Source organism: Magallana gigas, chromosome 1 (genome assembly GCF_963853765.1).
Source record: "Magallana gigas chromosome 1, xbMagGiga1.1, whole genome shotgun sequence".
NCBI classification, from domain to species: domain Eukaryota; kingdom Metazoa; phylum Mollusca; class Bivalvia; order Ostreida; family Ostreidae; genus Magallana; species Magallana gigas.
The window spans coordinates 4,257,777-4,270,368 of NC_088853.1; the positions used below are offsets into that span (position 1 = coordinate 4,257,777).

At 36.0% G+C, this 12,592-nt stretch overlaps 2 protein-coding genes across 3 annotated transcripts in view; both read left to right on the forward strand.

The window, feature by feature from the left end:
- LOC105326241 (cilia- and flagella-associated protein 337) overlaps positions 1-1,566 on the forward strand; it is a 29,100-nt gene extending 27,534 nt beyond the window's left edge. The window contains 1 exon segment of the mRNA XM_066081186.1: positions 106-1,566. Within this exon segment, the coding sequence (XP_065937258.1) occupies positions 106-300 (195 nt within the window). The 3' untranslated portion in view covers positions 301-1,566.
- Positions 1,567-5,380: 3,814 nt separating this feature from the next.
- Positions 5,381-12,568, forward strand: LOC105326243 (beta-1,3-galactosyltransferase 5). Of its 2 annotated transcripts, none has more exons than XM_011426146.4 (2): positions 5,381-5,704; positions 11,151-12,568. In XM_011426146.4, exon 2 carries the CDS (start codon positions 11,426-11,428, stop codon positions 12,509-12,511), a length of 1,086 nt encoding a protein of 361 aa, XP_011424448.3. In that variant the 5' UTR covers positions 5,381-5,704; positions 11,151-11,425; the 3' UTR covers positions 12,512-12,568. The 2 variants fall into 2 exon arrangements, with proteins under 2 accessions (XP_011424448.3, XP_011424449.3); XM_011426147.4 differs by lacking the exon at positions 5,381-5,704 and adding an exon at positions 9,104-9,318.
- Positions 12,569-12,592: the final 24 nt, after the last annotated feature.

Consider the following 12,592-nt stretch of genomic DNA (forward strand, 5'->3'; position numbering starts at 1 on the left):
GGACTGGCGTGCCAGAGGACCTGGGTTCAAACCCCAGCAGAGGCAAAATGTGTCTCTGTTACACATTATATATGCTATAATTGTTTTTTGTTCTTTTTTGTGTAGCCTGGTTTACTGGGACTGAAGGGTAAGCTAGGAGCAGGAATGGCCAAGTCCAGCCTACAGAGTATCGGCCTACAGCTGGGGAAACAGGTGCTCAATGTTCCCTCCAAACCCACAAAGTCCGTCAAGAGCATGAAGGTGCGGTCTGTGTCACGGAGGACCTCCATAGTGTCTACAGAGGCCTCACAGGCCTACTGAGGTCACCCGGGACCTCAAGGGGGAACCTCACCAGAAAACTCACTCACTGGAAATCACCAATCTCACAGGACACAAACTTAATATACAAAAAACTGCTGATGGTTTATAACATTACAGGCAACACCCAGAATATGTACATTTGAAAATGGCAGTTAACAGTGGAAGAATTGTAAAGATATTAAGCTACCAAATATAGGCTTGTGTGAATTTGTATCATATGTGAAAGCGAAGAGTAAGAACATTACATGTACTGTGAAAAAACAATACTGGACAGTGGAGACTGTGGTGAATTCTTAACACTATGTGTTTGAAATTGGAACAACAGAAGGAAGTATTTTTCTGATTATTGAAAGAAGTATTCATATAACAGATACCGAAAACAAAGGCTGTGAGGAAACGGTTCTCCATTGCTTGTTGTCAAAGACTGGTGACAGTTATACTCTGTATATTTCAGGTGTTGATTCTACAAGAATAGTGACTTATCCAATACAATGTTTCTGTACATAATTAAATTACATTGTTCTTGCCTAATGAGAAATAAGGGACTCAAACTTGTTGATATAAAGTCTTAGCCTCACTGTGATATAGAGACAAAGAGTGAAATGCATTTATATGTAAGAATTCATATTGTTGTTGAAATCTATTCTTTAATTTCCAACTCGGTACTTCCTGTTGGTTTGCATTCTTGAACCATACCGCCACTGTGTATGATTTAATGATGTGTTGGTACGAGAAGTTAAAGGCTTGTTCCACAGTGATGGTAAAAGAGGGATTTCTCATTGATCCCAGTATTCACTTTGCACTCAGACATAATAAAGAGTTTTATTTCTGTATTGAACCGACTCTTCCTTCTGTTGCAATAACTTTGTTGACTTTGACTATATGTGGTGTATATTAATATGATCCAATAACTTTGTTGACTTTGACTATATGTGGTGTATATTAATATGATCGTGCATGGTCTTTAATTACTTCTGTGTGTACATGATGATGTTTTGTTCTCTGTGGATGTATCGATACAATTGTTGATATGTTGATCGATGTTTGTGGATATATTGATACAACTGTTGATATGTTGATCGATGTTGGTGGATATATTGATACAACTGTTGATATGTTGATCGATGTTTGTGGATATATTGATACAACTGTTGATATGTTGATCAATGTTTGTGGATATATTGATACAACTGTTGCATTCTACTGTGATATTTTCTTTGTACAAATTGATGAAGTGTTTTGTAAGATAAATGTCACCATAAGAAATGAAGTGTATGTGTTTTATTAAAAATGGTATTCTTTTATAAAGTTGTCCCTCCCACAGTAAGGTTAAATTCATCTAACTGCACCATAAAATTCAAAGTCAAATTTGGTTTAAGATATTAAATAGTTTTACTGAAGTTGTCTTGATCAAGGTAATATTAATCTACAATCATTATTAACCAATGATATTTATTTCATTAGCATGAAAATGCAAAATGTACCATGTATATTTATGATGTCATGAAATAATGTACATGTTCACTATTTCTCACATACCGGGGTACATATAAATCTCTGATTGTTCTATATTGTCAAGCACAATCTCTGCTCAAATGCCAGTATTTCCTCAATGTTAAAGGGTCAAGGTAATGAGAGGTCATGACCTTATTTCTATAGAAACCAGGAGTGAATGCTGCACGCATGTCATTTAATCCCTTAATTGACACCGGCCTGACCCCGAGACTTCTGGCGGCCATTCGTACAAAGACATCTTCCAGGTGGAAGAACGGTAAATTCTGACTGACGGCCATCAGTCCTTGCAGGAAACTGGAACTGATGACGTAAGCGTCCCGGAACAAATTGGCGAGAAGTTTTTGTGAGGGTAACTTTGGAAGGAGACATACCACTTCATGGATTTTGGAACGATAAGGACTCTGTCCCCCCCCCCCCCCCCCCCCCCAGCAGTTTCCCCCAATGAACACTCCCCGGGGTACAGCTGCAGTAAAGAAGGGGGCAGCTCCAAGTTAATATAAATAGCTTTGTTTGAAAAACGAACTGGACTATGTCGGAATGTTTTGAGCTTTACGGTACTTTCATTCTATATTTTCCAGGAGATGTTTTCTTTTGCCAGGGAAGAGGATACGCTGCCTTTTTCGTATATTTACTGTGTGAATTAAAATTAAATTTTAAATTTGAGGGCCTCTCTGATCCTTTAATGTTTAAATCTATCATTGCTTCTGTAAAGTGGTAAATGTATGGTTCAATGGTGAGGTTTGTTACTATATACATAATGCGTTTTTAAAACTGCATATGATCACGTCAAAAAGAGAAATTTCAGAAACAGGTGCTTGAGGAGAGGACCACCCCCCACCCCCCACCCTAAAGTATAGAAAAGGAGGGTTGTGTGTGGGTCCTGTCCTTAAGCACCAGTGGTTTTAGATGGTGTTTATATATTGAAAGTTCAATTATCTATTATTTGCTCAAAAAGGGGTATTTCAAAGCAAATTAAATGAAATTATCGCATAGAATCGTGATGACAGACTATCACCCCCAGTCCTTCCGCCCTGGTCGTGGATTAGTTGTCTAAATCAGTCAAACAAACTGTCTCCTATTTACAGTCCATACATTGTTCTACAATCACAGAATGAAGTGTTTGATAAAAGAGCTTAACAAATGAGACAAGATAAATATCTCATGGATCGTTTATCTATTTTTCGCCCAGGAAAATATTCTGTAAAAAAGTTCATACTTACTTGGTTGATAAACTTTATGTTCTAATAATAATGATTTATGAAAAATTAACCATGCCCTTCTTGCCAGATATATATAAACAATAAAATGCTTCGTTGGTGAATCACGCGGGTTATTAAGGTGGCGACAATGTAGAAAAAAAATTCATAACCCGCTTTAATTCACATCCATGAATTGTGGAAAGAAAGAGATTATGCCCGTAAAATGGTGGGCTATATTTGATGAGAGAGAGAGAGAGAGAGAGAGAGAGAGAGAGAGAGAGAGAGAGAGAGAGAGAGAGAGAGAGAGCATGAATGTTTAACAATTCAAATTTATCTGTTACAATGTGATTGTAATACCGTGTGTGAATAATATGTGTATATTGTTAAAACAAAATTTAAAATAAGAAGTGTGGGGGGGGGGGGGGGTGGTACATGTTTAAACTGACTTTATCAATCTTTTCATTGCCTGAAAGAAAATACACAACTTTTAAAGCCAGTTCGCTTAAGAAAATAATTCTATATAGTTAGATATAAGAAGAAATATGTGTTGGACAAATCCTTTTACATGTTTTTATGTATTCATTAATTTTTTTTAGCAGATTAACGAAAAAAGGTATAATTTGTATGATATTTATTTTATTATGAAGACACAAGTAATAATAAATATGGCGGTCCTGTACCCCAGAGATCGTCGTAGATCGCTTCAGCTATCACACACTTTGGCCGCTTTTTCTAATAACTTCCTGAAAAAAAGCACAACCTGGTTGAATTTTGCTTCAATTATATTTGTCATCTCCAAATAGTGAATTTTTACTGATTTTATACAAACGGGAAATACGTGGTTTGAGGGTATACCTGTTTGGAGCTAGATATTTTGAGAAAATGCTGAATAATGTGTTCTTCTTATGGTGTTAACTGATGGAATGGGTAACAAATAACATTTTGTCAAGAGAAATACATGTACAAACTAATTCTTAAAATGATTCCTCCTCCTCTATAATTGAAGATGAGTTTCATTTTATTTTAATATGTTCATTTTATATAGATATAAGAAAGTTTAATTTAAAAAAATATTAAGCGCTTTGTCTTTAAGCTTATTTAATTACTCTCAACAAAGAATATCAAAGAGTTGTGAAATTTGGGCTAATACCTATATAAATGCTCAGAACTACGATAAAAATATAATTATTGCTTTTATTTTGAGAATATACTCTTTATTATCCTGTTTACATTTCGCTGACTGCTATGTGCAAACGCATTCTAACAATCCAAGATTGTGATGTTTTAAAAAAAAAAATGTCTACATATGTGTGTTTATATTACTTATGCATATATGTTAAACCTATGAATCGTATGGTTCTTGGTAATAAATAATGATAAACAATACAATACAATACAATACAATAATACAATAATACAATACAATACAATACCATAATACAATAATACAATACAATACAATACAATACAATAATACAATACAATACAATACAATACAATAATACAATACAATACAATACAATAATACAATACAATACAATAATACAATACAATAATACAATACAATACAATACAATAATACAATACAATACAATACAATACAATACAATAATACAATACAATACAATACAATAATACAATACAATACAATACAATACAATACAATACAATACAATACAATACAATACAATTGTGTCATATCGTGAAAACAATCACCGGTGAGATTCCTTGAACGGTCTACAAACTTAGAGCGCCAGTTTCAAGAGTGTATAAGAACTAGATCTGTTTTTTGCCTGAACAAACCACTGGTAAACTTTTAGACTACAAGGAAAACGACAGAACATCATAAACATGCTTTAATTAAAAGAACTGGATGGCCGTTGCCATGTTTTAGGCTATTTTAATCTTCTTGAGATGAAGAGCTATAATTGTATAGATAAAGCAAACACCAAGATTTGAAATCTAAAATATACAAAAGTCATGTATATATGGAATTTTTCTTGACCTATGGCTAAAAAATATAAAAAATACATAACTTATTTAAACTTAACTCGGGTATTATATGTGATATTTATATACATGTATACCTGTGTAGCCTATATATGTATATTGATCTCATCTGATTCTTATATCATCAGGTATGGTATCTATATACATTGTCTTGATATTATATTAAAACTGCATTTTTGATCTACTTTAATGAAGGAGAATATTACAATACTATATACATATTTTTTTTATGATCGTAATTGTCTTTCACGAATTGAAATAAAAACAACAAACAAAACAAAACACAATTACACATAAATGAAAAAAACCCCGAAAAGATAAAGAGAAACAGAAACTAAAAATTCAAAAAGAAAACAAAATACATCCGGGAGATTCCGTCGTCCATTGCATTCAGGTACATATCAGTTTCCTCCGTTATTCAAAACTCAGGAGCCGCAGCCCAGACGCCATTGTTTTAAATATAAAGCGACATTGACTGTGTAAACCTATACAATCGAGTCGGCGGGTTATTTGTATTCGCAACTCTCTGTATAAAGAGAATCAATAATCAATAGACACGGGCGCTGTGTGGATCGGAGCACCACGTGGTCCATTAATAAAACCACGGTGAACTAAATACTGCGATCTGTTCAGGTATTGAGGGGCGTCCTACTCCAGGGTGCAAGGACATCGAAGTAAAGGTAAGATGGTATTTAAATCTATTTAACCTCCTTCTGAATAATTCTTTGAAGGGCCTTTAATAGCTGTTTAACACGCCCCCTCCCACGAATTAGTATTTTCAAGATTTTGAGAATTTTTCTTTGCTTATCAAGAGTTTTTGGACGAGGCTGGCGCCCCAACTTTCAAGAACGATGCGAAACGTGCCCCCCCTCTCTCTCTCTCTCTCTCTCTCTCTCTCTCTCTCTCTCTCTCTCTCTCTCTAACTCGATCAACAGGTAAATCGTTTGTTTATAAAGTTTTCGCAATTAATATTGCCCTGGGCCTTGAAAACCTGCTAACAATGTCTGAACTATATAGACTTTATTTAAAGTGTGAATTTTTGGGCTTTACTTTAAAAAGAAAATATTTGTACACTACTTTTTAAATGTTTTCTGATACAGACACGTAGTTTAGTTTTAGCTCACCTGAACCGAAAGCTCAAGTGTGCTTTCCTTATCAAAATTTGTCCCTGGCGGCGTTGTCGTTGTTGTTAACTTTCCACATTTTATTTTTCTTCCCTAGAACCACTGGCAGATTTCAACCAAACTTGGCACAAAGCATCACTGGGTAAAGGGGATTCAAATTTGTTCAAATGAAGGGCCACGCCCTCTTTCAAGGGGAGATAATTTAGAATTATTGAATATTTGTTGGCGTTTTCCAAAAATGTTCTTCTCAAAAACTATTAGGCAAGAAAAGCTGTAACTTGTATGGAAGCATCCTCAGGTAGTGTAGATTCAAATTTGTTCAAATCATTGTCCCCCGATGTAGAGTGAGCCACAATAGGGGAATGGAATTTTACAAATCTTTAAAAATCTTTTTCTCAAAAATTATATGGCCATAAAAGCTTAAACTTGTGTGAAAGCAGCATCCTCGGTCAATTTAGAATCAAATTTGTTCAAATCATGGTCCCCCGAGGGTAGGGTGAGGCCATAATGGAAGGGGGATAAATTTTTACAACAAAAAAACGGGCTTGGTATTTATCATAAAAAGGTCTGTAGCCCGTGGTCTGAAAAAATTCGAATGGACGAGTCGACATGGGGCTACTGTGCATCCCATAGTAAAAAGCTGCACAGAGAATGCGCTAGTTTTGGACTGATTAACCTTATTTTCACATAAATTCTGTGAAAACAATTAAAACCATTAAAATCTTCAGGCAATTTTCTTCTGACATCATCACTTTACTTGCGTCAGACTTTCTCTTAAACATGCTAAGCGACCTCGAAAAATGAAATACATATTAATTCACGTTGAGATCGAGAGTCGCCATTTTTACAGGTAAACAAACTGCCCCACTTCACTTTACAGGGCTGGTGATGGTGTTTTAAAGAATATCAGAGGCAGGTAAAGTGACGATATCTGTAGTAAAATGTCCGAGGATTTTTTTTGGAATCAAATATTTGTACAAAATGAAATTAATCAGTCCAAATCTAGCGCATTTTTTGTGCGGCGTAAAATGCAGTTTTTTTAACTGTGGAAGGCACTTTCGCTCCAAGGTCGTCCATCCGAGTTTTTTTTTCAGACCGGAACCTACAGACCTGCAACTAAAACATATGTAGATAAAAATTGGCAGATTCTAAAATTTCTTTTAGCAAAATCTACTGTACTTAGTTGTCAAGATATTTTGATTTTGATTCTGTAATGCTAATTTGATCTAATTGATTTAATTTAAGTTAAGGCTATTGTTGCTCAGGTGAGCGATGTGGCCCCATGTGCCTCTTGTTGAAAGTAGGTGCAGAATGTTAAAAAATACGACAACTTTAAACAATCTTGATCTTAACCCGGGGGTGGGGGGGGGGGGCTAACGTAGTACCCCTTAAACTTCAAGTTCACTGTTAATTACCAGTGGTGTCGGAAGCCAATTGAAAGTGGGGGGGGGGGGCTAGACAAACCTCAGAAATCTTGACCAAAAAAGAAAAAAAAATCATGAAAATCTTAATCCCGTGGGGGGGGGGGGGGGGGGGGGGAGGGGTTTAAACCTATAGTTCCAAATAAAATTTTCATACCTACAATTCCCCCCCCCCCCCCCCCCCCCCCCCCCCCATATTGTGAAATTCCTAATCCGGGGGGGGGGGGGGGGGCGCAACTATACATATAACTCCAACTTCTCAATATTCCCATCTTTTCAAGGTAAATTTAGAAGAAAAAAAATACCTTTCCTACGGGGGGGGGGGGGGGGGGGCTATACTTATAGTTAATTCATAGCTCTATAGAAACAGCCAGTCAGGCTAAAATTTACACGCCCTGTTTATCGATTGGTCGATATCTGCAGCGACGTAAGAAAAATCGGGGCCTGCACGAAATAATCATGATGATGTCAGATCAAGGTCTCACGGGAAATGATTTGGCTGTTTCTTTTTGCTAACATACTTACCGTACGTAATTAACAGTAATTTAGTTAATTTTTACTTACTTTTCAAAATCAATTTATTAATTATCTAAAAGAAAGATAGTAATATAAACATTAAAATGCTTTCTTTGATGATTCATGCGGGTTATGAAGATAGCGATCTTTGCAGAAATAACTGCGATCATTGCATAAAAAATCACATAATGCGCTAACGCGGGTAATGTATATTTTCTGCAATGTCGCTACCTTCATAGCCCGAATGAATCCCATCGTATGTTCTCAAAAAAGTTGGGTTTACACGTTTATAACTTATAATGGGCTGACAAACATAAATATATGCATGTTTAGATACTTTTCAGCATATATCTGCATACACACAAAATACATATGCGAAATTGTTCGTCACGGGTATAACTTTACTTTGTCATTTTAATAAATTAGAATTTTTTGGGGAAGGTTGGAGCGGTGGGGATTTCAGACCTTTTCATTCATTGGATCTGCGCATATATGGGTGTTTAACTATACCTCCCTTTTTACACACTGAAAACGCGAGAGAGAGAGAGAGAGAGAGAGAGAGAGAGAGAGAGAGAGAGAGAGAGAGAGAGAGAGAGAATTAAAAAATATTAACCAATGGAGGAGGAAAGTGCAATGTGACAATGCCTGCGGCGTGCGCGGATCTAGAGTGTGTTTGTGTGGTGGGGGGAGGCTCGGGGAAGTGAGGGAAGGGGTCTAATATTCACATAGTAAAATTACCCCCCCCCCCCAAAAAAAAAAGGCCTCAGACCACCCCTTTCTCATTTGGAAAAAATGTTATATCCGCTTATGGAATGATTTTCACTATAAAGGATAACCTTGCCAATAGCGTCTGCATCAGTGTTCAAGGTAAAAAAAAAAATACCGATAAAAAATGAACAATGAGTGTGGTGCAATCACTTCCTGCTATCTGTATATGACATCTCTGTATATGATATCTGAATACAACAGCTGGTTTCGGGGCACACAACTCGGGCCTCAAACGTTGTGCTCCATTGGTTTTCTATATATTTTGGAGGCGCACACACTGCAGGGATTACATAACCGGTGTGTGATAGACAGAGAAGGGTTGTATTACTGAATATGCTGATATTCTAAGTAAACATTGAAACGATAAGCTTGGCATAACTGTTTTAACGGGTCTACTGGGATATTAAATGTCTATTTAAAAATACGGGACGTTCTGTATTGCAGATTCATAACTTCATGACACATGTAAGTAAACAAATCTGTGTTTATTTATGACTAACGGATGAATTTCACAGAAATAGGGCAAAATTGCTTCCTGAAAAGGCTATTCAACTAAGTATACGTTCTTCAAATAGCATGGCAGGGTGGGAAGTTTTTATAGCTATTGTTCTTAACAATCAATATTTAATTTGCCTCAATCCTATAGATAAAAAGTTCTCAAGCCATATTTTTTATAATTTGTTTTTCAAGATTTTTTTCCAATTAAAAGTGGGTCGGTAGGTCGAAATAAAAAAAAATTAAAAATAAATAAAATAACCCGACCGCTACGTTAAATTCAAACTTTGATAACTCTAATTTGTTTATAATCAAGAAATTCTGCATCGCAGCCAAAAACAAGTAACAATCAATATTTAATTTGCCTCAATCCTATAGATAAAAAGTTCTCAAGCCATATTTTTTATAATTTGTTTTTCAAGATTTTTTTCCAATTAAAAGTGGGTCGGTAGGTCGAAATAAAAAAAAATTAAAAATAAATAAAATAATCCGACCGCTACGTTAAATTCAAACTTTGATAACTCTAATTTGTTTATAATCAAGAAATTCTGCATCGCAGCCAAAAACAAGTTTTCTTCGGTACAATAAAATACCTATTTACTGACTATTCGGATGATAGCAAGTTTATTGTCCCCCCCCCCCGCCCCCACGGCAACTATATCCCTCGGCTTCGCCTCATGAACGAGGTGTTATCGTGGGGGACGATTAACTTGTTATCGTCCTCATAACCAGGAAATAGGTATATAATATATGCTGATATTCTAATGCATACATGTACATGTATATAATAGTTTTGATAACTTCACGACATATACCTGTATATAATGGTTTTGATAACTTCATTAGATATACATATATATAATGGTTTTGATCACTTCATTCATCGAACACCACAAACAAAATGCTGCTATTTTTCCAATTTTGGGTTTCGGTCTTGAAAAACAATTTAAAAAATGGCCTAATACAAGTATATTAGTCTTATCATTTAATCGCAACATTCAAAACCTTTTAGGTAGAGCTCGGAAACATTAACGTGTTTTTTTTTTCTGAGGATTCGAGTGAATATCACAAGTACTCACAATGAATGTAACTCATGTCGTATTGTATTTCATTTTTCACTTTTCGAGGTGGACACTCTTCAAACAATTCTAATGACAACCATTTTGCTATTTAGTTGCACTGATAATATTGTAAATCTGTGGCAAAACTTTTGGGTAGCAGGGGCGAAATATTTGCATGAGAAGATACAAACGTAAGAGTTTTATCGCGCGGAATCACAGATTAGAGTATTCAATGTATAACGACCACATTTTGTACCTAATTAATAAATATTCCGATATTCTTAATCATTATAACATTTTGATGGTGTAATCAAATAAAAATACTCCACCGAAGGAATTTTCAAATTTTTGATTATGGTCCAATTATTTACATTTTTGCATCGTAGTCTATAGGCAACGTATGTTTTATTAAGATATTGTAAAAAGTAACTTAAAATTCGTAAAACTCCCTTGGTTAATACATGCATAAACTTTTTCTTTATCAAAATATGAAATAAAATGAATATTTTACCGCAGATATTTCGACTAAATTAAAATTATTTTTTTTTACATTAAGGGGAGATAACCCTTTAAAACATTTAAGGTGCAAAATGGCCGGCTTCTTATATGTTGTCAGTTATGTGAATTTTGTTTATTTTTGTTCAAATATACATATTTAACCAGTTAAAAATGTTTCAAAATTGTTCAATATCTCTTCATTGTAAATTGAATACCTTAACTTCATACTTTTTTCTATTTCAGAAGCAACTGAATGTTCAAACGGAAACAAATCACAGAATATGGTGAAAGGAAAAGTCTCGCCCTCCAACCTCCGTCTCTACATCCTCTATATGTTCTGAAAACTGTTAATGGCGTAATGACTCCACATAAAAGTATCGGGATCATATCGTTGCTGTCGTTTACAGTTCAAGCCCACCTTTAACATGATTTGATTTGAATGTAACGTGAGCCACAAACTTTATTCATATTGAACAAAATGTGAAAATAATAATCGATAAGTGAATTCGCCTTGAGTGATGTCATCCAAAAAGAGAGCCTTCTTCTGGATTCTCGTTTTGAGCGCGCTGTGTCTATTCGGCTTCAGTTTAACGGTGTACAGGGTGTACCTAAATCACATCCCTGTGCGATCTAGTCTACGCAGTGATGACGTCCTCCATACCACAAAGATCGACACTAAAAACATGGCCCCGACTCAGTTCTTCAGGAGATTCTTACACGGGTTGTCTAACTTTGGAAATGACGTCAGAGCGGACACCTGCGACGCCTGCTTCAAAAATGACTTTAATTACGTCATCAATCGTGACGTGTGCGGAAGTTATGACGAGGTTGACCTACTGGTCCTGATCATGACAGCCCCCAAGGAGGCGGTGGTTCGGGGCACCATCCGTGACACCTGGGGGTCTCTGTGTACCAAGGACCGCCATATTGCTTGTGTCTTCATCTTGGGCCTCACGAGCGATGTACAACTAAATGAGAAAATCAAGTCTGAAAGCTCCAAACATTCCGATATAGTCCAGTTAGATTTCAAAGAAAGCTACGGAAATTTGACTTATAAAACGATGTCTGGTTTTCGGTGGTCACGTGACTTCTGTTCCAAAGCGAGGTTCGTGATGAAGGCGGACGGTGACATGTACATTAACTTGGAGCTGCTACCTACTCTATTGTCAGCTGTACCCCAGGGAGTGTTCATTGGGGGAAACTGCTGGGGGGAACAAAGTCCTCATCGCTCCAAATCCTCGAAATGGTACGTTTCCTTCCAAAATTACCCTCACAAAAACTTCCCGCCAATTTGTTCCGGGACCGCTTACGTCATCAGTTTTAGTTTCCTGGAAGGACTGATGGCCGTCAGTCAGAATTTACCTTTCTTCCACCTGGAGGATGTGTTTGTGGGAATGGCCGCCAAGAGTCTCGGGGTCAGGCCGGTGTCAATTAAGGGATTTAATAACATGCGTGCGGCATTCACACCTTGTTCTTATAGAAATGAGGTCATGACCTCTCATTACCTTGACCCTTTTGTACTTAGAAGATACTGGAAAATGAGCAGGAATTGTGTGTTACAGAATCGAACTCCAAAAGTGTTGTATGTTTTCTATAACGTATGAAATTTGATTTTGCATTGTCACAGAGAAATATTTATAATAATGCTTTATTTATTTCCATTGATTTTACTTGTTTATTTTAAT

Excerpts from the sequence above, each read along its gene's own strand:
- LOC105326243 (XM_011426146.4), top strand. The coding sequence starts at position 11,426 with ATGTCATCCAAAAAGAGAGCCTTCTTCTGGATTCTCGTTTTGAGCGCG.